The sequence below is a fragment of the Protopterus annectens genome, chromosome 6.part0 (genome assembly GCF_019279795.1).
Source record: "Protopterus annectens isolate FY-2018-M chromosome 6.part0, PAN1.0, whole genome shotgun sequence".
NCBI classification, from domain to species: Eukaryota; Metazoa; Chordata; order Ceratodontiformes; family Protopteridae; genus Protopterus; species Protopterus annectens.
Genome location: NC_056737.1, coordinates 795,304,200 through 795,330,328, shown reverse-complemented (window position 1 = coordinate 795,330,328; position 26,129 = coordinate 795,304,200). Strand labels below are relative to the sequence as shown.

Sequence of the window (26,129 nt, the reverse complement as noted above, 5' to 3'; positions counted from 1 at the left end):
ACTTGTGGGAAAGTTTGTGTATTTGGAAGGCTTTCGATTTTTCCAAGACTTAAGGAATGATGTCACCTGACTGAAGTCAAGACTCAAAATAAATCCCATCCCGGTCATGAAGAGAACAGCACCTATAACACTAGGAATAAAATATGTTGCCACAGATGCTCCAAGAGAAGTAAAAAACAGTATGAACAACCTGCAGAAGAGATAAAAACTGCATTAGTAACCAAAAACACACAAACTACAGATAATGTTATACATCATATACAAGAACACATTTAAGAACTGCACCTTCGGTATGTAGACAGTGGAGAACCTCCAAGGCAAAACTGCAAGAACTGTTCCATCCCCCACAGAAGGAATGCATCCAGTGGTGGTAGAATCCCAATAGCCCACAACAGTGGTAAAAACAGGAATATCACGTGCAAAACCTGGTTTGTCTGTGTTAAATCAGGTATGTTAGCAGCAAACCTAAACAAGGAAAAACAAAAAAGATCACATAAAAAGGATTCTTACTAAGAAGTACATTTCGGCATGAGCTTAAAAGGACACCACATTTGAGTATGAACTTAAACTGTTGGTAGAAATTAAGTTTTGATTGTGTATTGATCTTCTATGCAGCCTTGCAATCACTGAACGGCTCTAAGCTAAGCAGACATTATTTCTTTTTTGTAATTACACCTCCAAAACTGAAAAATAAGGCCACCAGTCAGTTTTGATTTTTTCAGCTACGAATTCTTTCCATAATGAATTTTTTTGTCCCCAGAGCAAGAAGTTATTTTTGCCTTTCTTTTCTCCAATGTTGTGTCTCTACTGCTTTCTTTTTGCTTTTTTTTTAATCCAGGCTTTCTTCAAGTAGTTACTCATTTATTACTGCTTGGTAGTAACTTGATTAAAGTGTAGCTATCATTCTAAGTCTTTTGGATTAAGCACTTGGGCTTCAGACCAGTTGTTTTACATTAGGAAGGTTTGTGGCCTGCACTGTGGTGGCAGGACAGGTAGCTTACATCCTTCTAAGATGGGAACTGCTGATTGAGGGCTCAGTGTCTGTTATTCTAAAAGTGTATTAGTTCTGGTTTAAGCACTTGGGCTTCAGGCCAGTTATTTTACATTAAAAAGGTTCGTGGTCTGCACTCTTGTGGGAGGAGAGGCTGGACTCTGCCCTTCTGAGCTGGGAATTTCTGGTTAAAGGCTTATACTGCCTGCATATCTGAACTGTTTCTTACTGAAATTGGTACACCTTGTTTGCTGTAGCATAGACTAGATCCAGGCCTGCTGAATCTAGCTTTGTTTGTATGCTTGTTATTTCCCTGAAACGCTAATTCCACCTAAAATGCTGCTTTTCAGCGCTTCTGTGGATCCCTAGTGATATCTGCATTGCTTACTATACTTATTTCCTTGTTTCACTTAAAAGAAAGTTACTGTTTGTTGTTTTTGCATTTAAGTTACCTGTAACACATTGCATTTAAGTTACCTGGCACTTGCTCACTAAAGCAATTATATAAGTCAGCACTAAAAAATTAAAAGCACTACACCCTCACAAACTCCCCTTGAGTACCTTGTTCCCCATTGGCCCTTTTTTCAATTATAAAGGAATTCCCAATACTATTCTAGCATGTCCAAAGGTCAGTTGTCAATCTCCTCTCCAGTCCAGCTGGTGAATCTGGGAATCTTGAGGCAATGTTACAACTGCCTCATGTACAGAGACAACCCTCTCCTCCTCCCAACAAATTCCAACACATGTGAGAGATGCAACCATATAGCCAAACTGGAGGCTAAGCTCTCTCAACTCAGTACTGGCGTAACCAGTCAGGAGGAGAAGGAAACCACACTCACTACAATTCCAGTCTCACACAGACCTACGCAAACCAAACACAAACACACAAAAACATACTCGGAGGCTCTAAATAAAAATCTGCCTAAGCAACAGAGACCTCCAAAGCAGACACCCAAGCAACCGCTACCCCAAAACAAAACACATGCAACATATAGCTCACAAAGCCAGTGTGCCAAACAGTCACAGCCCTTAAGGCTAAACAACACACCTGATACACTTGTAATAGGTGACTATCGTCAGGCACACTGACGTCCCGCTCACCAGGCTGAATAAGGAGAAGGTCACGGTGAGCTGCCTGTCGGGCGCTAGGATCCGCCACATAACACAAGCACTCAGGTCACTCCAAGGCAAGTACAAATATGACTCAGTCATTGTCCATGCTGGTGTGAATGACCTGAGACGTACCTCCCTGGACTACATGAAGAGAGACATAGAGGTGCTCTCTGAGCATGTACCCCAGGCCAGTATGACCCTGACCTTGAGTAGCATCTTACCCTCACCAAGAATGATGCCACAATATGAAGACAAGATGATCAATTTCAACAAGTGACTTAAGTATTGGTGTCATTCAAAGGAGATCCAATGCCTGTCAGCCTGGGATGACATGCTCGACAAGCCACGATGCTTCGCTAGGGACAGCTTGCACCTGTCACCCCTGGGCTTTCAGATATTGGCAAAGGCTCTTGCTACCCCCATAGTGCCTATTTTAGGCAAGGCTCAAAAGACAAACCCACCTCCATAGGTATCACAAGGGATAAGAAACTAAGAGTAATGCTACTCAACGCCAGAAGTCTAAACCTCAAGATGCACGCACTTGAAACTCTCCTTAGCATGGAGAACATAGATATCTGTGCAGTAACAGAAACCTGGTTCAAGGCTCCAGAGAGCACCCCAGCACTAGCAGGTTATACCTCATACCATGCTTTTCGGCCCCAAAACTTGGACCGAACCACAAAAGGAGGGGGAGTATCAATATTCGTCAAAGATACCCACACTTCCAGGTTGGTGGCACAGCACGAAGCATCAGAGACTAACCATGTGCAACTAACAGTGGGTAAAACTGCCTTCCAGTTTATAGCCTGCTACAGACCATCCTCCCAAACCCAGGAACCCCACTTGGCCTTCCTGAGAACACTGGAAAATATGATGGTCTCTCCAAACATCATTATATTGGGCGACTTCAACTACCCAAACATAGACTGGCAGCATTACTCTAGCTCCAACACCCTAGCCCAAAGGTTCCTATAAACTCAAATGCTATGGAACAACTTGTTACCACTCCCACAAGAGGGGAAAACATACTGGACCTGATCATCACCAACATGGGGACTCTGTGCTCCAGACCAGAAGTGTATCCCTCACTGGTAAGATCAGACCATAAACTAATCTCACTGGATATTCACATCCCGACCCCACCCCCTGCCCAGAAAACCACAGTGAAAAACTTCTCTAAAGCAAATTTCACACTCCTCAAAACGGAGGTGGAATCCTTCAAAGCCCCCGGGTCTGTGGAAAATATGGCCCAGACCGCAGAATCCTTTATAAACGCATTCTATGAACACCTTCAGGAATTCATGGATCATGCAATCCCAAATAAAACCAAGTCCCAATCCTCCAAAGGCAAACGTCCTGTCTGGTGGACCCCAGCCATAAACAAACTATACAATAGGAGGAGGAAGCTACTACATGATAGAGAAAAATCCCAAAAAGGGAAGGCATCTCTGATCAGCATTAGCAAAAACCTACGGGCACTCATAAAATCGTCTAAGGCCAGCTTCGAGAGAAAAATTGCACAGGACACTAAGGATAATCACAAGGCTTTATTTAGTTATGTTAGGAACCTGGGTGGGAATTCCCAGATATGCTCAGAATTAGTCCAAAATGACAAAAAATACACCAAACCCACAGACATTGCCAACATCCTAGCTGACAGGTTCAGTGCAAACTTCTCCCCCCTCCCCACCAAAAGGGCAAATATCTATCCCAGCAGAGTGCTGCCCCCCTGACATCTCAGATGCTCAGGTAAGAGCCGCCCTCTCCAAAGCAAAAACACAGCATCAATGGGACCAGACGGTGTCCCGGGCTGCGTCCTACATGAACTCCAAGAAGAGCTAAACCCAAACATAAAACTACTGTTCAATCTCAGCCTTACTACAGGATATGTACCCAAAGAGTGGCGTACAGCAACAGTGGTCCCTCTCCACAAAGGTGGTGCCTCAACGGATCCTGGAAACTATCGCCCCATAAGCCTGACTAGCTTGGTCTGCAAAGCTATGGAAAGGATCATCATGGACCTCATAAATAAAGATATAGGGGACCTACAGACACTGGATCCTACCCAGTTCGGCTTTGTTAAGGGCAGATCCTGCCTCTTAAACCTGGTCGATTTCTTTGAAACAGTCACCAAGGCCATTGACGAGGGGAAGGTGGTCCACACAGCCTACCTGGACCTCGCAAAAGCCTTCGATACAATACCCCACTCGGGCATTATAGATAAGCTCACCAGCTTAAATATAAACCCCTATGTCACTAGATGGGTTGCAAACTGGCTCAAGGACAGAACCGACATGGTTAGAATTGCTGGAGCCATGTCAGACTCCAAACCAGTTACAAGTGGCGTCCCACAAGGCTCAGTCCTGGGACCTCTCTTGTTCAGTATATATTTCTCGGAGGTACAGGCCAACATGGAAGGACTGTGGCTGACCAAGTTCGCAGATGACTGCAAATTGGGCACCATAATCGACTCTCCAGCCGACACAAGCATCCTCCAAAAGGGCCTCATAGAAACAGACAACTGGTGCCAGAGCTATGGCCTCAAGTTAAACGCCAAAAAGTGTATAGTCATCCCCTTTGGCAAAAACAAAGTGCCCACAAATTACCACATAGGTGGTAATCCATTAAGTACAGAAGTAATTAGGGACCTGGGGACCCAAGTTGATAGCAATCTCTCATTTGACAACCACGTGGCCAAAGTGGTTAGAAAAACATTTTATATAGCCCACCTAATCATGAAGGGATTCACATCTAGATCAGGGGAGGTCATCGTGCCTCTTTACTCATCCCTCATCAGGCCCATAATTGAGTACAATGCCCCTTTTGGGATGTACCTTACCAGACACCTGCAGCAACTGGAAAGACCCCAAAAGTACCTCACCAAGAGGATCAAAGGGCTCAAACAGATGTCATATGCTGCCCGGTTCAAGAAATTCCAGCTCTACTCAGTGGCATACCGCCTGCTCAGAGGCGATCTGTGCCTGACATATAAAGCCATGTCCAACCCGGAATTAATGGACATGCTGCACCTCAGAAAATCCAAATGCCATCGAGCTACGCGCTCGAGAGACTTGAACCTCAGCACTGAAATAAGTAGGACATGCTGGAGGGACAGATTCATAACCCAGAGGCTCCCTTCACTCTGGAATAAAATCCCAGTCCAGGTTAGGCAGAGTCCCTCACTGACTCTCTTCAAGAGGAATCTTGATGAGTGGATGGGAGATTATAGGTTTACCCCGGGTATCACTTCTGTGTCACTGTTAGACAGAGGCACTGTATACTAACCTCGAAAAAGGGCATAGCAAAATTAATTTAAAATGGGTGGCGAAAGCCAAACACACACTGGCTAGGCTTAAAAATGCTCTAGGGCAGATAGCCTAGTATGAACCTATGAACCTATATGTCAGTGGATCTCTTAATGATACTGTGAAAACTTTGAGTTTTAACAATGACGCTGTCCTTCATAGCAACAAAGGTGATACAAAGGCACACCTGCTGATACCAGGCTACCACAGAACCGAATCACTCCCCTCCCCATTGCTGAATGAAGGGAGGAGAAAGTACAGTTGTGTACACTTACCATAAATGTAGATGTTCAAGTGTATTCACTGTTGCAGTCATTACATTTGGGTAATCCTGCTGGCAGGTTGCCCTCTTGTCAGCCTGAATTCCAAAGTCTTGGGTCCTGCGTCGGCTGCTGTCACCACTTCCCTGACATCAGGTCTTCAGGGGTATAAAAGAAGCAGCCGACGCCATTTTCTTCAGTTTTTCTTGCCCCAGATGTCAGGTGCCCCCTAAAAGGGTAGCCAAAATTTATATATATATAAAAATACATGCACCAATATAAACTTTACCTTCATCTACAAGCAGATACACCACATAGGTTGTATAAATCAGAGAAGGAAAGATAGGTTTCAGCAGAAAAAAGGGGGATGGCGGGTGGGTAACCTGGACTGCAACAGTGAATACACTCGAACATCTACATTTATGGTAAGTGCACACAACTGTACTATGTTCTTCGTGTTTCACTGTTACAGTCATTACATTTGGGTAGAGTCCCCAAAGCTATGGTTGGGAGACTGGAGCTAAACAGCATTAGGAGCAGCTATGAGGCCCTGCAGAACTGCAGTGGCAAAGCCTGCCTTGGATTTAGACTAGAGTGGCAGATGATAGTGCTTTGTAAATGTGTGCACTGAACTCCAAGTAGCAGCCTCTAAAATGTCTTTGGTTGGTACTCCCCTGAGAAAGGCTGCTGAAGTGGCTGCAGCTCTGGTTAAATGTGGCCTAATGCCCTTGGGCACTGGCTTGCCATGGTGAAAATAGCAGAAACGAATACAGTGGCCTATCCACTTTGAAATAGTCTGCTTTGAAATAGCCTTTCCTTGTGATCCTGCAGCATATGCCACTAGTAATTGCTCTGTCTTCCTGAAAACTTTGGTCCTGTCCAAGTAGAATCTAAGCTGTGCACGTCCAAAGAGTGCAGAATTCTCTCCCCCTTGTTCTGTGGATTTGGATAAAAGGTTGGCAGATGAATAGTTTGGTTAAGAGCCACACTGGACACCACCTTAGGCATAAATGTTGGGTTTGTCCTCAGAGAAACTCTGTCTGGATAAAACATGATAAAAGGTTCCACAGCCATGAGTGCCTGTAGCTCTGAAACTCGTCTTGCAGCGCTAGGAGCAGAGCTGTTTTCCAAGATAAAAACTTTATATCAGCAGTAGCACCTGGCTCAAAAGGAGGCAGGGTGAGTTTTTCCAAGACATAGTTGAGGTACCATGCAGGTATTGGTGATCTCCTTGGAGGCTTTAAATTTTTGGCTCCCCTGAGGTACTGCTTTAATAAAGGATGAGAAAAGCTTGGTGGCTCTGTATTGTAATGAGCCGAAATGGCAGAGGCATGAATTTTAATAGATGAAAAAGATAGGAATTTGTCTAGCATCTCAGTTAAGTATTGCAAAATCTGAGGAATATTTGGTACAGCTGTATCAGCTCCTTGTGCCTGGTTCCAAGCACAGAATCTCTTCCATTTTCCAGCATAAGATTTTCTAGTACTAGGCCTTCTGGGTTCTAAAATGACATCCATCACAGCTTTACTGAGAGGTGTGCTTTGTATGATTACATTACCCGCCATGCTGCCAGGTTTAAAGTCCTGAGTTGGTTGTGCAGGATCTGATTGTTCTGCTGGGACAGTAGATGAGGCACTTGAGGTAAGGTCCAGGCTGGGCATTGAGACAAGTTCCTTAGGATTGGATACCAGTACTGGCGTGGCCAGTCCTGGGCAATCAGTATCATTTTTGGCTTCTCCTGTCTGACCTTTAGGAATACCTTGGGGAGGAGAGGCAGAGAAGAAAAAACATATACTGTTAAGTTTTTTCCAGCTGAAAGATAGGGGCATCCACTTTCCATGCTTGTCTGTGAAAAGTCCTTGTGCAGAATCTCTTTAGTTGGCAGTTGTGAGGTGAAGCAAGTTGTGAAGTGAGGCAAATAGATCTATGTCCAGGCATCCACATTTCCTTGTTACCATGCTGAAGACTTGTGGATCCAATTTCCACTTGTGGGGATCCATGAGGTTTCTGCTTAGTTCGTCTGCCAGAGCATTTATCTTTCCTGGCAGGAATTGTGCCTACAGTTGTACTTGGTAAGTCAATGCTGTGTCCCACAATGTCATGGCTAGTATGCAAAGGGGGTAAGAATGAGTGCTTCCCTGCTTGTTTATATACCTCATTACCATGGTATTGTCTGTCTTTATCAGTAGTTGTCCCAGATGTAGTAGGTCCTTGAAGGCTGTCAGGGCATTTTGAACAGCTAGCATCTCTTTTTGATTGATATGTAGATGCATTTGGTTTGCGGACCATGTGCCTTGAATACATCTTCCTGCCATGTGGACTCCCCAGGCATAATTCGAAGCATCCGTTGTAAATGTCTGTGTGGCTGGGGGTAGAGTGAATGGCTGTCCCTTGTTCTGGTGACAGGCCTTTGCCCACCATCGAATCTCCTGTTGCAGGCAGGGTATTAGAGTAACTGTTGTTTCCAGGCTGTGGCAATGTTGAGTCCAAACACTTTTTAGGTACCATTGAAGTTTCCTCATATGTAGTCTTGCATATGGAATTAGTGGAATGCAGGATGCCATGAAGCCCAAAGCCTGCAAAATTTTTGTTGCAGATAACTGGGCCTTTGTTGCCAACAGTTTGAAATAGGTAGTCAGTTGCCTTTGTTTGTCTGGCGTGAGATAAGCCATCTAGGTAGTTGTATTTAAGCTTGCACCCAGGAATATTATCTCTTGAGAGGGTACTAGTTTTGATTTTTGTTCGTTGACTGTGTACCCTAGGCATGGTAGTAATCTCTTTACAAACGCCAGATCCTGTAGTAGAATGTCCTTGTTCTCTGCTTGAATGAGGCAGTCATCCAAGTAAGGATATATTTGTATTCCTCTTTGTCTGCAGTATGCAATTACTGGTGCCAGGCAGTTTGTGAAGACCCAGGGCGCAGTAGATAAGCCAAAGGGCAGTGCAGAGAATTGGTAGTGCATTGAGCCAGCTTTGAATCTGAGGTATCTTTAATGCATGTTTGTCTGATTGGGACATGCAGGTATGCCTCCTTTAAATCTAAAGTCACAAGCCAATCCTTCTTGCCCAACATGGGCAAAAGCTGCTGTAGAGTCAACATTTTGAATTTTGGAATATCCAGATATGTGTTTAGAATAGATAGGTCCAGTAATGGTCTCCAGGAATTGTCCTTTCTGGGTACCAAGAACAGTCTGGAGTAGAATCCTTGTCCCTGCTCTTGCTCTGGTACTTGTTGAATGGCTTTCATGTCCATGAGGGATGAGACTTGTTTTTGTGCCTCTGCCCACTGATGTTTTGGCAGGTCTGGCCAACCGTTTGCCCTTGGCAGGGTATGGAAGTGAAACTTGTAGCCTTGTGACACTATGTTTAAGACCCATTTGTCCTGGGTTGTTATGTGCCAATTTTGAGAAAAAAGTGTTAGTTTTCCCCCTAAAGGTGCTGCCAGTAGATAAGTGCTTGGCGCAGGCAGGGGGGAGTCATTGGGACTGTTTCCTGTATGGCTGTGATTTGTCTTTTCCAGTTTTGGAGGTAGAAGCACCCCATTGTTTAGATCTGCACAAACCTTGGGGCTGGGATCTGCCTCTAGGGTGTCTGTATCTGCCCCTTTGTGGCCTGTCTGACACTGGAAAGGACCAATTCTTTGTAGGCCAGTTTCTACTAAATCTGGGAGGCTGTACCTGTAAGAAATCCTTGACTGTTTGCATAGATTTAGCTTTGCCCTCCATTTTCTTCAACACCTCTTCTGCTTTAAGACCAAACAAAGTATCATGCTGTAATGGAGCATCTAAAAGTTTTGCTTTAACATGATAAGGCAGATTCTGTTCTTTTAACCAAGCATGCCTCCTAATGACAGAACCTGTGACAGCGGCCCTGCAGGAGGCCTCCAGAGAATCAAAACCACATTGCAAAGTATGTTTCCCCACTTGTTCAGTTGCATGCAATACATCCTGCATTTCTTTGTTTTCTGCACATTCTGAATTTGTCAACATTTTCTGTTTAAGCAGTGACATAATATATTACTGATAGTTAAACATATGAAATTGGCAATTTAAAGATCTTACAGCCAAGGTAGCAGAAGTATAAATCTTTTTACCCCATCTGTCCAGGGCCCTAGAATCCCTATCAGAGGGGATAGGGTTTTTTGCAGTGGAAGCCTTGACCCCTTTGAGACCCTGAGAGATGGTCAGCAGCAGGGTTTTTATAAATAAATTCATGACAGTCAGGAACCCTGTAGTATCTGTCTGGCTTAACAGGGGCTCATGGTAAAGAGTCTGGAGATAGACTGGACTCTGAAAATACATCATCTACAATGTCTAAAACAAGTCTGTGAGCCTTTTCTTGGATTCTGAGTAATCTTGGTTCTCCCAGTGGAAATACTCCTCATAGTATGCAGTGTCTCCCCAAAAAAATAATCCTCAGGAGGAGAGGCAGAAGGCATAGATTCTTCAGCATCAGAATCTTCATAGGGAGGAATAGAATATTCCTGTTCAGAGGAGGAATCAGAGGAAATGGAAATCTGGTCTGAAGATTCGTATTCTATCTCTTGCCTAGGCCTTTTATTAGGAGGGGGATGGGAACCCCTGATCAAAGTAATTAGGTCTTCGGCCATTTTAAGCATCTGTTTTTTAGGCATGGTGGTCTGTCCAGGAGAATGCTGTACTTGTTTCTTTGTCTTTAGAGCTGCTTTAGTCTTTGCCTTTGAAGCTGAAGTAGGTTTCACATATAACTGTGTAGGCCTGAAAACACCCTCAGAAGCCGATGCCTGCTCAGCGGCTCTGGACCCATCTGAGGGAATAGTTTCCGAGAGTCCAATACCTTGAGTTTCCAGCGGCCTAGTCGGCTCCACGTGGGAGCTGGAAGCGGCCTGTGGCTCTGAGGTAGCGGGCGTCAGAAAGCGCCTCACTGAGAACCGGCGACAGGCCTAGCGAAGCCTCGTCAGTTTTGGATCTCAGACGCCTGTCCTTTTCTTTTTCTTTGCGCTTTTTATAAACTCCGGTAGTCGGCTGCTCCGACGGCATTATATAATTAAATCTTCTGCCAAAGTAATGGAATGCAAAATCGTTCCGACACTTAATAGTGCATTGGTTAAATCTAGCACAAAACTAGCAACGTTGTGGTCAAGGCCCAAGCAAGGAATAGAGTAAAAATGAAAGACCTTATGAGGTATTTGCTTCACACAAGAAATACAATTATTAACTTTTTCTGACATTGGTCTGGAGCAAGAAAACAGTTTCCCCAACGGGGTACTTAGTTTTAATGAAGACTTTGGATCTGAAATTCGAATTTGAAAATCTCAGGAGTCGGCCGACCGGCACTTGCAAACTGCTTTTGCTTCAGGCACCGCGCGGCAAGAAAGACTGAGGAAAATGGCGTCGGCTGCATCTTTTATACCCCTGGCACACTGACGTCAGGGAGGAGGTGACAGCAACTGACGCCGGACCTAGACTTTGGAATTCAGGCCGACTGAGGGTAGCCTGCCAGCAGGATAACCCAATGGTAATGACTGCAACAGTATAACACGAAGAACATCAGGATATGAGGACCGTCTGGGTTCACATGGCTAGGGCAACAGGAATAAAGGATAGGCCATTCTAGACTTCTGTCTGGCAAATGACTTGATAGTAGCCCACACAGGGTTCAGAGAGAGAGTCACAAGATCACATACAAGACTGGCCAATATGCAATTCTGGTAGACCACCCCTAGTAAAAGGGTACTACGGTTTAATCAATGATTGCAAAGTCATCCCCAGTGAAACAGTCAGCCCACAACATAAGCCACTAGTTGCCACGATCATCTGCACGCGATGGTCAGAGAGGGCTCTAAGATCAGACTCTAGGTGGAAGAATTACATGTTGACTGGAGAGAAGGTACACCAGTTCAAGGAACTGCTTAGGGCTCCAGCACCCCAAGAAGAGGAGGAAATAGGTGTAGTTGAAGAAGAATGGTAGCGCCTCAAAACAGCATGTGTGAGAACTACAAAGCTGATATGTGGCCAAGCCAAGTGTGGGACTTTACACTTGTCAGAACACTTATTCAACTGGAGATCTATGATGTTAGTTTTGTTACCATGAAGTTGCACACAAAGCTGTGTTACTCCCAGCAATGAACAAAGAGGTACACCAACATGGACCAAGTGCATTTGTTCTACCAGACATTCTGCTTTATAATGACTTATGTTGGTCCTTATACACAAATGTAACTGGAATGAGGACCGATACTGATAGCCTTTCACAGATTCAGGTATGCAGTGTCTATTGCCTAAGTGGGCACCAAAAAGAAGTATAACAGGTACATTTGCCAAGATCTACCTTTCAAAAACCTGTAGTGTTTAAGTGCAGCATGGTTACTTTGGCTGGACCTATGTTTGGCAAACACAAGTTGCTGCAAAGCAAGGGCTTGTAGTAGTCTACCAACACACAGATTTATACAACTTACATGACTGTGGTAATTAATTGTTGTTTGAATAGGGTTGCTGAGGGAGTGTTTTGTACTAGTACAGAAGTAACAGAGTTTTTTTGTATTTATTTTTATTCATAGATTTTGTAAGTGGGTAGGTGTTCCAGGCCTCTGAACCTTTTCAGGCATGACTTCAAATAAGAATGGCAGCCTCCCACACTAATCAAGTATGGCTATGCCAATTAAGAGAAAATCATATCTGAATGAGTAGGCCAAAGCTAGAATCAGAAGGGCTGCAGCCAGCTGCCTAACAACATCAGAGTAGTGTGTGACAGAACAATGCCAAAGAAGTTGAAATTAAGGTGTACAAAACAGTTGTGTAACTGGCATTACTGTATGATACAGAAACCTGGGCAGTAAAGACAGAGGGGATGAGGAAGCAAAGGTGATGGAGATGAAGTGCTTGAGATTGGTCATTAGATGCACAGTGTGGGGACACATGAAGAAAGGGAGAAATAAGAGCAGAAGCCAAAGTAACTCCATTTGCAGAAAAGGTCAACGATTATGGTGGTTCAGGTGCATGAATGCAGAAAACAATCTGGTGAAGAACATTTGGCACACAGAAAAAAGGCAAGGCCATCCAGCAAAGAGATGGAGGGATTGTACGAGAGAAGACCTGAAACAGTCAGGTATGAATGTCGAAGAAGGACAGTGGCAATGAATAGGGAGAGATGTTGACATTTGATAAGACACCCCAGCTCTATGTGGAAAATGGGAAAAGTGGATTGATGATGATGATGAACCAAGGAAAACAGGTAACTCCTTTAGAGATTCCAGATGAGCAATGCTCCAACATACCATAATAACATCTGCAACATACATTTGCTAGTTAATTGTCATTTATAGGACTGTTCTTCAATTGTACTGCAGTGCAAGATACTGTCAGCAACACTTATTAATGTAAGCAGTGCTATACACAAATTCCCCCCCAACACTGCTCTTCAAACCAACATTTGTATATGTTGCAAATGTTTGACACTGATGTTTCACTGTAATTTCTATGTATATGTTATTTCTTTTTATGAATGTCAAATTGTCTTACCTGCCCTGGTGGACTATATTATGGCTGAAAAGGGTTGTGTACGAGTTCAGTAAAAAAATAAAATCGGCAGCTAAAACATCAATGTGTGTGCCCACATATAGCCCTTTGCATACAGCTACACATGGAGCTCACTGCATAACAGGACCACTCTTCCTCCTAATTGCTGGTATGTGCATTCCAACAAAGTAATGACTAAACAAATGCAGCATCAGACAACTGTGAGATAAGGGAGGACTGATTTCAAGCTGACCTCATGTAGCATGATGCCCATCTACTCTCACTGTTTTCACTGCTTATGTGTATGTGAATTTACCATAACAGTAGATGTTCAAATGATCACTGCTGTGCTAGCCTTAGCTATATGGATATAACAGCTGCCCAGCTTCCAGACCTTTAAGGTCATTTTCCACATATCTAAACTGTTATTTAGTTTGAGGTGAGCTGAAAGATGGAGTGTAGTTTGGGCGCCAAGCCCTTCGTTAAAGCCCTTACAAGATGAATGCTAGGAAACAAGAAGTCATGTACTCACCATAACGTTCGATGTATGTAGTCCATCTCGCCTCACATTCTTACCCGTGGGTTTGAAGTCTTCAATTGGCTCGTGGCTAAGAGGTACCAAATGGTGCAATGCACCTATTCCCCAGATTTTGTTTGCAGTGAGCTCACATCCACACACACACACACACACACATAGAAAGAAGTTGAGAGGAAGAACCAACTCAACCTATCAAGAAGGAGTGCTGAAACCAGAGACTCGACCTCTAGGTCCTCCAGGAGGGGGTAGGTGGGTGGGTTAGTAAGAATGTGAGGCGAGATGGACTACATACATCGAACGTTATGGTGAGTACATAACTCCTTGATGTTATGTAGTCCAATCTCGCCTACATTCTTACCCGTGGGACAGCGTCCCTAGCACCTAGACCTTGGGCGACTCACTGGAAAATACTCCTGAGCACTGTGGAACCAAATGAGGATCTGCCCCTTGATGCCAGATCCAATTTGTAATGAGTAATAAAGGTGTAAGGAGATGCCCAAGTAGCTGCAGCACAAATATCATCCATAGACATCCTAGCCTGAAAGGCAGTAGAAGTAGACACCGAACATGTAGAGTGAGCCTTTACTTTGAAGGGTAATTCCTTGCCATTTGAAGAATAAGGAAATGCAGCTAGAAATCCATCTGGAGAGAGTTACTTTGGAAACTGAAGTCCCTAGTCTGTTTTCTGAAAAGGAGACAAAAAGTTGGTCAGATTTTCTAAAATCTTTTGTTCTATGTAAATAGAAATGTAATTGTCTGTGGACATCCAGCTGATGAAACTTAAATTCTGCCTTGTTAGAGAATCCAGGGAAAAACACAGGCAACTCAATAAACTGGCTGAGGTTGACCAGTGAAGCAACCTTAGGCATAAAGGAAGGATTAGGTCTTAGCGAAACCCTATTCTTGTGAAATATCAAGTAAGGGGGCTGGACTGATAAAGCTTGGAGTTCAGAGATCCGCCTAGCCGAAGTGATGGCTATCAAAAAGAGTACGTCTTCCAAGACAAAAATTTTAGGTCACAGGTTGCCGCGGGCTCAAAAGGAGATGAGGTAAGCTGCTGTAGCACAAAATTAAGGTCCCATGGCATAACAGGATCAAAGATCGGAGGACGAAGAAGCATAGTCCCTTTGAGAAAGGCCCTACAAAGTCTATGGGCCATTATATTGGGTTCATTAGCAACATGAAAAGTAGAAATGGCTGCCAACTGTACTTTAATAGTTGCCGCAGCAGATCCCCGACTAAACAGCTGAGATAAAAACTGTAAAATCGATGAGATAGGTGCTGTATAGGGATCAATCGGTCTTTCATGAACCCAAATGGAAAATCTCTTCCACTTACTGGAATAAATCTTCCTACTAGAAGGCTTGTGGGAGGAAGACAGAATATGAACCACCTCCGGTGAAAAATCATGAAGCCTGACTAGGGACGGAATTGGAGCAGCCATGCTGTCAACCTGAGGGTTTGGATGGAGGGGTGGAAAGTACAGTTTTGTACCTACCATAAATGTAGATGTCCGATAGGTATGCATCTGCAGTCCTTACATATGGGTTGTCCTGCCTCAGGCAGCCCTTCGGTCGGCCGGATTCCAAAGTCTGGGTCCGGCGTCGGCTGATGTCGCCCTTTTTCCCAACGTCATAGCGCCTGGGGTATAAAAGTGTCAGCCGACGTCATGTTCCTCAGTTTTTCTTGCCCCAGATGCCAGGTGCCCTCTAAAGAAGGCTAAATTTTGGAGAAATGAATAAATTCCAATCATGCAAACCAATAAATAACAAATACACCATAAAAGATAACCCCAGCTAGCTAAAAAGAGGGATAGGTACCCAAAGAATACCACAGAGGGGTAGGAGGGAGGGAAAGCCTGACTGCAGATGCATACCTATTGGACATCTACATTTATGGTAGGTACAAAACTGTACTATGTCCTTCAAGGATGCATCTGCAGTCCTTACATATGGGTAGAATACCATAGCCAAGCTGGGGGTGGTAGGACCTAAGAAAAGGATGGTGTAGCTAACATGCCCTGCAGGACTGCAGTAGCAAAGCCTGCTCTGGATCTGGAATATAAAGGCAGGTTGTAATGCTTGGAAAATGTATGCACAGAGCTCCATGTAGCAGCTTCTAAAATGTCCTTTGTAGCCACCCCACTTAAGAAAGCTGTGGAGGTGGCTGTTGCTCTGGTGGAATGAGGTCTGATGGTAGCTGGCACAGCTTTTCCATGAAAAGAGTAACAGAATCGAATGCAATTTCCTATCCATTTTGAAACTGTTTGTTTGGAAATTGCTCTTCCTTGTACACCAGCAGCGTATGCTACAAACAGTTGGTCAGTTTTTCTGTAAGTCTTAGTTCTGTCCAAGTAGTAACGCAACTGTCTGTGAATGCCCAGGGTATGCAGAAGTTTCTCTCCTTTATTTTGTGGATTTGGAAAGAAAGTAGGCAGTTGGATAGCTTGGTTCAGTGAGACCCTGGATACCACCTTTGGCATGAATGAAGGATTGGTTCTCAAAGAGACTTTGTCCTTATGGAAAATGAGAAATGGTTGTACTGCCATGAGGGTCTGTAACTCAGATACTCTTCTTGCTGAGGTTATGGCCAGAAGGAAGGCAGTCTTCCAAGACAGGAATTGTAGTTCTGAAGATGCTGCTGGTTCAAATGGGGGTAGCGTTAATTTTTCCAACATGAAGTTAAGGTCCCATGTAGGCACTGGTGGTGTCCTTGGAGGGTTGATGTTTTTTATCCCTCTTAGAAACTGCCTTAGCAGAGGATGAGAAAATACAGGTGGATCAGTGTTGTACTCTGCTGAAATAGCTGAAACATGAATTTTTATGGATGAGTAAGAAAGGCCATTATGGAGCATTTCAGCCAAGTATTCAAGGATATGTGGGATGCTCATCACTGTCGGATCCTGACCCTGTGGTGCTCCGGGTTCGAAATCTTTTCCATTGTGCTGAATATGCCTTTCTTGTGGAAGGCCGCCGAGCTTCCATGATGATATCCTTTACCCTCTTGGATAGTTTATCCTGGTGAGGAGTCAAGGTGTTTTCCAGGCTGTCAGTTGCAAGGTTTTCAGGCTGGAGTGCAGAGTTTTGTAGTTGTGCTGTGTCAGAAGAAGTGGCCATTGTGGTAGGGGCCATGGGTTCGTGCGTGTCATGCTCTTTAACAGTGGGTACCAGTGTTGTCTTGGCCAGTCCGGAGCTATCAGAATCACTTTTGGTTGTTCTGTCCTGATCTTCAGTAAGACCTTGTTCATTAACGGAAGAGGTGGGAATGCATATACTGTTAGAGCATTCCAGCTGGAGGATAGGGCGTCCACCTTCCATGTTTGAAGATGGTATGTCCTTGTGCAGAATTTCTTCAGGTGATGGTTGTGGGGGGAGGCAAAAAGATCTATGTCTGGCCTTCCCCAAGATTGTGTTATCTGAAGAAAAATGTCTGGATGCAACATCCATTCGTGCGGATCCATGGTGTTTCTGCTTAGGCTGTCCGCCAGTACATTTTCTTTTCCTGGTACGAACTGGGAATGCAGTTGTATATTGAGTTTTAGGGAAAGTTCCCAAAGATTCATTGCCAGCCTGCAAAGAGGATAAGAATGGGTACCTCCTTGCTTGTTTATGTACCACATAACTGTGGTATTGTCTGTCTTTATTAGCAGGTGACCTTGATGCAGGAAATGTTTGAAGGCCTCGACTGAATGTATCACTGCCAGCATTTCCTTTTGGTTGATGTGCAGGCACAATTCCTTTCGAGTCCACTGCCCCTGAATACATCTGCCCTTCATGTGCACTCCCCATCCATGGTCTGAGGCGTCCATTGTAATGGTTTGGCTGATATGAGGCTTGCTGAAAGGTAGACCCATGTTTGACTGACTTGCTTGTGCCCACCACTGAAATTCCTTTTGAAGGCATGGAATGAGGGGGATCAAGGCTTCTAGGCTGTGACTGTGTTGAGACCATAGACTCCTTAGGTACCATTGCAGTTTCCTCATATGCAGCCTTGCTTGTGGAATCAGCAGAATGCAAGATGCCATGAAACCCAGGGCCTGCAAGATTTTCCTTGCAGTCAGCTGGGTTTGTGTTGTCAGATTTTTGAAATAATCCGGTAATTGTTCTTGTTTATCTTCTGTGAGAAAAGCCATTTGGGTGTTTGTATCCAGCTTTGCACCCAGAAAAATTATTCTTTGAGATGGAACAAGTCTTGATTTCTGAATGTTGACTGTGTATCCCAAGGCCTGTAGTAGGCGGATGGCATAGTTCAAGTGTTTTAACAATGTTTTTTGGCTGTCCGCTTGTATAAGGCGTCGTCCAGGTATGGGTATATTTGAATCCCCTGAAGTCTGCAATGTGCAATTACTGATGCCAGGCATTTCTTGAATACTCTGGGCGCAGTAGATAAGCCAAAGGGCAATGCTGAGAATTGATAATGCTCTGAACCTGCAAGAAATCTGAGGTGTCTTCTGCAACTTTGTCTGATAGGGACATGCAGGTATGCCACCTTGAGGTCTAGAGTTACCAGCCAGGACCCCTTGCCCAGCATGGGAAGGAGCTGCTGTAAGGTCAGCATTTTGAATTTTGGCACGATGAGATAAGTATAGTATTCAGTGCGGACAAGTCTAGAATAGGCCTCCATTGCTTTTCTTTTCTTGGAACAAGGAATAGTCTGGAATAAAATCCTTGGCCTTGTTCTGTGAAAGGGACCTTTTCTATTGCCTTCATTTGTAGTAGTTTGGAAATCTGCTTGAAAGCCTCTGTCCTTTGATTTGGTGGCAGGTCTGGCATGCCTTGTCTTTTTGGTAATGTATGAAAATAGAATCTGTATCCTTTGTCTATTATTTGCAGTATCCATTTGTCCTTTGTAATACTGTGCCAATTTTCTGAGAATAAAGATAGCTTTCCGCCCAAAGGTGCTTCCAACTGAGCCCTGGTTGGCGGAGTCAAAGTCAAGTCATTGAGTTTGTCCTTGTGCAGTAGATGTAGGTCCTGCACTACCTCTCTGGGTAGGTGGCTGCCATTGACGTCCTCTGTAGGAGCCTCGAGCTTGCCCTCTACCTCTGCCACGCCTGTTTTTCCCTCTTTGAAATCTGTCTGTGTCCAGAAAGGACCAATTCTTAGAAGGCCAATTTCTGCTGAATCTTGGTGGTTGGACCTGGAGAAAATCTTTGACTGTTTGAACTGATTTAGCCTTTTCTTCAAATTTCTTTAAGACCTCTTGAGCAGTGGAACCAAATAACTTTTGTTTTCCCAGTGGTGCATCCAGAAGCTTTGCTTTAACATGATCTGGCAGTGTTTGTTCCTTCAGCCAAGCATGTCTACGTATGACTGCACCTGTCATTGCTGACCTACATGAAGCTTCCAATGCATCATAACCACATTGTAAGAAATGGTTGCTAACCTGTTGAGAGTTATGCACCAGATCCTGAAGGGCCTTGCGGTCTAGGGGTTCAGGTGAGGATAGTTTTTTATGCAATTCATCTAACAGATACTCTTGATACTGATTCATATGGAATTGACAATTTAATGCTCTCATAGAAAGAGTGGAAGAAGTATACACTTTTTTTACCCCATCTCTCTAAAGCCCTGGTTTCCCTTTCAGAAGGAAGTGGATTCTTGGCAGTGGTAGTTGTAACCCCTTTAGGGCCCTGGGAAATAGTTTCTGGGTCAGCAGAGTGGCCCTTGTAAAGGTATAGATGTGAATCCGGGACCCTGTAGTACCTGTCAGGTTTGACAGGGGCCAGAGGAAGGGAGTCAGGGGAAATACTAGACTCAGAGTACACATCTTCTATAACATTCAAAACAGGAGGGATAGCCAAAAGTCTATGCTGAGGTAAATGTAAAAAAAAGTCCTTAACCTCTTTCTGGAATCAGAGAATTCCTGGCCTTGCGATTTGAAATGCTCTCTCATGGAGTGAAGGGTCTTCCCAAAGGAAAACTCTTCGGGTGGGGAGGCCGAGGGAATAGATTCCTCTGCATCAGAATCCTCGTAGGCCAGAAGGGCCTCCTCCTGGTAGTCCGAAAGGGCAGAGTCATCTGAGGCCTCATCAGAAGACTGGGGATCTGTCTGCTCAACCCTGGGCCTTTTGCCTGGAGGAGGTTGAGAGCCCATGTCTGGATGTGGCTGAGAGCCCCTGATTAAGGAAATAAGGTCCTCAGCCAAGGTTAAGATTTGTGAACTGGTAGTGGATCCCTGAGGAATAGCCTTGGGAGGGAGAGATTTTGGCTGTTTAGCAGCTTTAGCCTGTGTAAAGGCCTTAATGGACATGGATACAGGAGGCCTGGCTGCCCCACGTGCTGGGGTAGATTTATCAACAGAAATGGTGTCGGATATTTCCTGAGCACTGGTTTCAGACGGAAATTCTATGACCGACTCAGGAATGGCCTCTGGTACCGAAGTTACCGGTTGTGCGGTGTCGTCGGTCTGAAGCGGTAGAGATTCGGCTTCAGAAGAGACCGAGACACTCGCGGTAGGCCTAGGCGTGGAGTCGGCCGAAACTGCGGACCGCGTGTGTCAGTCCTTATCCTTTCGTTTTTTGGGTAAATGTGCTGTCGGAAGCTCCGACGGCATGATATAACAAAAATTGTCCCCAAAAAATTCCTCTGCAAACTCTGCCCGACGCCTAAGAGTGCATTTACTGAAGGAAGCACAGGCTGAACAGGCCGAGACGTCGTGGTCTGGGCCTAGGCAGGGTAAGCAGTAAGAGTGGAAATCCTTATGAGGTATTTGTTTCCCACAAGATAAACAATTATTAACTTTAACCGTTTGATCTGACATCGGCTGAGGCAAGAGAGAGTCCCCAACGGGGTACTTAGCTTTTTTGAAGTCTTCGGTAGCTGAAATCACAGGAGCTGGCCGACCGGCACTTGCGAACTGCTTCTGCTTCGGGCACCTCGCGGCAAGAAAGACTGAGGAACATGGCGTCGGCTGACGCTTTTATACCCCAGGCGCTATGACGTCGGGAAAAAGGGCCGACGCCGGACCCAGACTTTGGAATCCGGCCAACCGAAGGGCTGCCTGAGGCAGGACAACCCATATGTAAGGACTGCAGATGCATCCCTGAAGGACATCTGCCCTGACATGAGTCAACAGATCCGGCTCAGGGTCCAGAATCCATGGCTCGTCCATCAGATAAGGGTGAAGAAAGGGAAACCAGATCTGACGAGGCCAGTGTGGAGCAATCAGTATCATTTTGCTTCCCAAAGACTGTGCTTTCTGAATAACCTTCGTTATCAGGGGAATTGGAGGGAAGGCAAAGAGAAGACCGGAGGGCCAATCATGAACTAGAACGTCCCTGGGTATTTCCCCTTCCGGGGGAATAAGAGTGAAGTAGCTGCTGCATTTGGTATTTAGGTGGCTGGCAAATAGATCGCAGCAAGGCTGACCCCATCTGCGGAAAATCCGTTCCGCCACCTGTTCGTTCAGGGACCACTCTCGAGACATCAGAATAGCCCTGCTCAGCCTGTCAGCAATCACATTGGACTTCCCTGGAATGTGCATTGCCACTAGAAAATGCTGTGAAGATACTGCCCACTGCCACACTCGAAGAGCCTCTCTGCAAAGGGGATACGACCTGGTTCCTCCCTGTTTGTTCAGATACCAGACCACAGACATGTTTTCCAAGTGGATTGCAATTGTTCCAAGAGGAAGAAAGCTGTGAAGTACTTGCAACGCTAATAGCACCATTCTCATCTCTAAGACACTGATATGCAAATGGATCTCGTGTTCCTGCCACATGCCTTAGACAGTCCTGCCGAGATAATGCCCCCCACCCGATCTGGGAGGCATCCGTGGTCACAGTGGCAATTGGAGGAGGAAGAATGAAAGGCATACTCGTGTTGAGATTGCTGGTCTGAAGCCACCAGCACAGATCCTGCTTGCACCTGTTGGTTATTATAATAAAATGGGAGAGAGGAAGGTGCTGAAGAGACCATTGGGCAAAAAGTAGCCACTGAAGAATCCTCATGTGAAGTCTTGCAAGAGGGACTAGCATAATCGTGGCAGCCATGGTACCTAACAGCTGCAGGACCACTTTGGCCTTGACCTTCTTCAGTGGTAGTAGAGCATAGACTTGTTGCTGTAAAACCTGAATTCTCTCTTCTGGCAGGAAAACCTTCATGTGCACGGTGTCTAATTTGGCGCCAATAAAGGTGACACTCTGCGAGGGCAACAATGCAGACTTTTCCCAATTCAAGGTGATTCCCAGACTTTGGCACAGTGCAATAGTGGCATCCCTGGTCTGTAGTAGTAGATGCCTGGTGGTGGCAGACAGGAGCCAGTCGTCCAGGTACGGAAACACTTGGAATCCCATACGTCTCAAGTGAGCCGTTACCACTGCCATGCATTTGGTGAACACCCTGGGGGCTGTGGTGAGACCAAAGGGCAGGGCGCAAAACTGAAAATGACTGGCTCCCAGCTGGAAACGTAGGTGACTTTTGGATGCCCTGTCCATTTTAATATGGTAGCAAGCATCCTTGAGGTCGATGGAGCACATCCACACATCTTTCCCTAATAACGGAAGAATTGACTGTAACGTGACCATGCAGAACATGGACTTCTCTACATGAAGGTTCAAACGGCTGAGATCCAAAATGGATCTCAGGTCCCCTGTTCTTTTCGGCACCCAAAAGAATCTGGAGCAAGTCCCTAATCCTACTTGATCTGAGGGGACGGGCTGGATTGTTCCTTTTAACAGCAACTTTTGAACTTCTAAGGTTGCAGAATCCCTTTGACTGGGTGGAACACCTGGGATTCTTTTGTTTGGAGGAGGAGATGAAAGAAAGGGAACGTGATAACCTCTGGAGATCATCTCGAATACTCACTCATCTTGGGTGATGTCTCGCCAGGCTTCTGGGTATAGAGAAATGCGACCCCCGACTGGCTCCTGAGACGTGCAGTCGGGCCTCCTCTCAGGAGTGCTGGTAGGGGGAGCCACGAAAGGAATCGCGGGCCTCCACTGCCTCTAGGGCAGCGTTTACCTGAATTTCCACCCCCTCCTCTGCCTCTGGAGGGGGAATCATTCCGTGCATTGTGAAAAAACCTCTGCGATTTTCTGAACCACATTTTTCCACCCTTCTGGCCCTACGGTTAAGGTCTAGAAGGCATGGAAAAACGGACTCCCATGGCAGACAGGGTTTTTCCTTCCTGCTCGCACCTAGTGAGAGTATCCTTCACCTTGGTTCCAAATAAGGATGAACCATCAAAGGGCGTGTTGGTGAAGGTAGACTTGAAGGCCTCTGCAAAGTTGCACAGGCGCATCTAGCAGTGTCTCCAAAGAAAAACTCCGGAACCCGCAGCCCTGCTCGCTCCATCGGCTGCGTATGAGATCAGCCTCATGGAGGAGTTAGCAATAGAATTTAGGGTACACATCTGTGCATTGACTTTGAGCCACAGCATCAGAAATGTTACCCTGTGGAGAATCTCCCAACTCCTTTAAGAGATCTCTTTGGAGCCGTGTAAAATGTGGTAAGTAGTTCAGAGACTGCAGTGCAAAGGCCGCTGAAGAGAACACACGCTTCCCATACCTTTCCATAGCCCTGGACTCCTTGTTAGGGGGGAATGGATGGTAGATGAAGTTTCTGCAAGTCCCTTCTTGGTGGCTGCTGCCACCACCATGGCATCTACTGGAACGCCTTTTGAAAGAAATTCTCTATCAGGGGGAGCGGACAAAAACTTGTTGCGTCTCCTAGGGACCGGTTCCACAGTGTCCGGAGTTTCCCACACCTTTCGACAAATGAGGTCCAGGAGTTCATCGAACGGGGAAGAAACCCAAGAGGCGGAGGGTTGGGAACCAAAGGCCTTCGGGAACACAGACTCCTCCACAGGAGGGGCTTTAGATGCCCAGTCACCTCTCTGTCTCAGTATTTCCAAGATATCTGAAAAAGAGATATCATCAGAAGATGATTTAGGGGACCCCTCTGACTCCTCGAGGTCAGTGTCAGATGTGAGGGACTCATCTTGGGAGTCAATATGCTTCCTCTTGCACATTCTCTTTCTGGGTGGCTCCTCAGGTAAAAAACCCAGGGAGGCTTCAGAAAGCTGGGGACCACTCACTGAGGTATCCTGAGGCCTTAGGTATCCGCTGTCCCTAGACAGAGGGTTATCTGATACTGATATCGGTGCTGGAGGGGGAAGAGTGTCGGTACCGTAGGATGCAGCTGACGACCTGGCCAGTACACTCCTCGTGACCTTGAAGGCTGATCCCCCCAGCTTCGAAAGTCGACTAACCGCAGAAGACAACCTCGCAGCCGAGGAAATAAGTTCCGAAGCAGATGTCGGGTCCACGCTCACCCGAGCCGAAGCGGCGAGAGGAAGGCTCGTTTACCTGAATTTCGACCCAATACCTCCCTCTCGGCTCCAAGACAGCTGTGGACCCTGGACACTGTGGACAGCACCAACGGGGTCGGAGTGGAGATCGCAGAAGAGGCGCCAGAAGGGGCAACTGGAGCCGATCTCGAGGCATCAGATAGAACCGACAGCTCTGGCTCCGAAGAAAGGTCTGAGGGAGGAAAAGCCAAAGAAGAAGGGGGGACGGGCTCTGGAGCCGACTGGGCCAGAGCCGAAAGCAATTTAGCCAGCACCGATGAAGCAGTTTCTTCACCACTCTATCGACATCGTCATTGGAAAGTGTCCTGGAGGATCTAGAGGACATGGTCGGGATCTGGATCTCCGTATAGAGGGAGACCTACGAGTAGGGGAGACTGGTCGAAAGACTGGAGACTGGCTCCGAGCTGACAAATCTGACCTCGGGTCCAATAAACCTGGAACCGAAGTAGACATCACAGAAGCACTGTCTTCTATTGGCTCCGAAGGCAGTGGAGCCAAAGAAGCTATAGTTGTTTTAATAATTTTCTTCGTTGGCTCTGAGGAGACTGACAGAGCTGGAGAGCGCTTCTTAGATGACTTTTTATCCAACGTTTTATCTGATTTGGGAGAAGACTTTGAACTGGAGGATCTCTCCAAATCCTCTTCAAAAGATGGTTTCAGCAATCCTCTCAAAATCAGCTTGTTCTTCCTCTCTTGCAGTACGCGGGGGCTAAAAGCGTGACAGAACAAGCAGGATTCCTGTAAATGAAGAGCCCCCAAACAATACACACATACAGAATGCCAGTCTGTCAGAGACATTTTGTTGTTACACAACTCACTTTTTGAAGCCCGAAGGCCTGTTCTCTTTAGACTCCTTGGACATGTTGAGACAAGAACACACACACACAGGGGAAAACGGTAGGGACACCTTCACCACAGAAACAAGAAGCGTGGGAAACTAGCCTCTAACTCAAAGGGCCTAGAGACCGCAAGGTAACCACAGGGAGGACTAGGTCCTCTAAGTTAAACGGGCCTAGCCCAGGAAAAAACCAACAGGGGACAACCAACAGTCACACCACAAAAATAACGGTGCCAAGGAGGATTAAACTGGTAAACAAACAGAAAGAATCACAGGAAAACCCAGGGGAGGACTAGGTCCTCTAACTGAAACGGGCCTAGCCCATAAACACCAGGTAAAGCAGGATACCAGAAGAGACACTAAACTGCTAAAAGTAAAATTACACACGCACTAGCTATTAAAATAGCTTTTGGAGCTACTAAATTGAACAAGATATAGTAAATTTGTACTTGGCCACGGCCAAGAGCGAGACCACATCCGAGCTGTACGAGCGGCAAACGAGATCTGGGGAATAGGCGCATTGCACCATGGGATACCTCTTAGCCACAAGCCAGTTGAAGACTTCGAGCTAGAGTATGGCCGAGTCAGAGCCGAGGTTCGGCTCCGAACCAACGAGTAATAATGTAGGCGAGATTGGACTACATAACATCTAAAGTTAGAAGTCATCACTTTGGCAACAAAAACATATACAAAATTAAGGGGAGTGGAAGGACATTGTGGCTATTGCAGCAACGATTCTTCAAACATCTACTGTTACTGTAAAATTACTTACACAACTGTACTATGTTTCTCACTGTTGCATTTGCCTTAGCTATACGAGCAGCCTCCTATAGTTTAAAACATCTGGGAGGTGGAAGGGGTAGGGCCCAGGAGTCCCTGGAGAATGGTCCTAGCAAAGCCTGTCCTAGACAAGGACAGAATCGTGTTTGTAATGCTTTCTAAAGTTATGCAGAGAGGACCAAGTTGTTGCTTCGAGAATATGTCTAGAATCCGATCCTTTATAGAAAGCCACAGATGAAGCCAATGCCCTGATTGAAAGGGCCTTGACCATGCCTGGAATTAACTTGTTGCAGTGGGTATAACAAAAGTTAATAGCATGAAACAACTATTTGTAAGTATTCTGCTTGGAGACAGTTTGTCCTTTCCACAAAGATTAATACAGTAAATACAATACACATGTTAATAAAGTACAGTACAGAGTCAAAAAGTTAATAAGGTACAGTTTCAAGGCCAAGAAATGTGCAAAAAGTAAACCTGCAATAAGGGGAACAGTGTGT

The 26,129-nt window shown here is 45.5% G+C and overlaps 1 protein-coding gene across 1 annotated transcript in view; it reads right to left on the bottom strand.

Annotated features, from left to right (window-relative positions):
• PCNX4 (pecanex 4) overlaps nucleotides 1-26,129 on the bottom strand; it is a 1,626,974-nt gene that overhangs the window by 995,373 nt on the left and 605,472 nt on the right. The window contains exons 3-4 of the mRNA XM_044074466.1: nucleotides 286-465; nucleotides 1-190 (exon numbers count right to left, since the gene is read on the bottom strand). The exon at nucleotides 1-190 is cut by the window's left edge and continues 307 nt beyond it. Of these exons, the coding sequence (XP_043930401.1) occupies nucleotides 1-190; nucleotides 286-465 (370 nt within the window). The remainder of the gene's footprint in view (nucleotides 191-285; nucleotides 466-26,129) is intronic.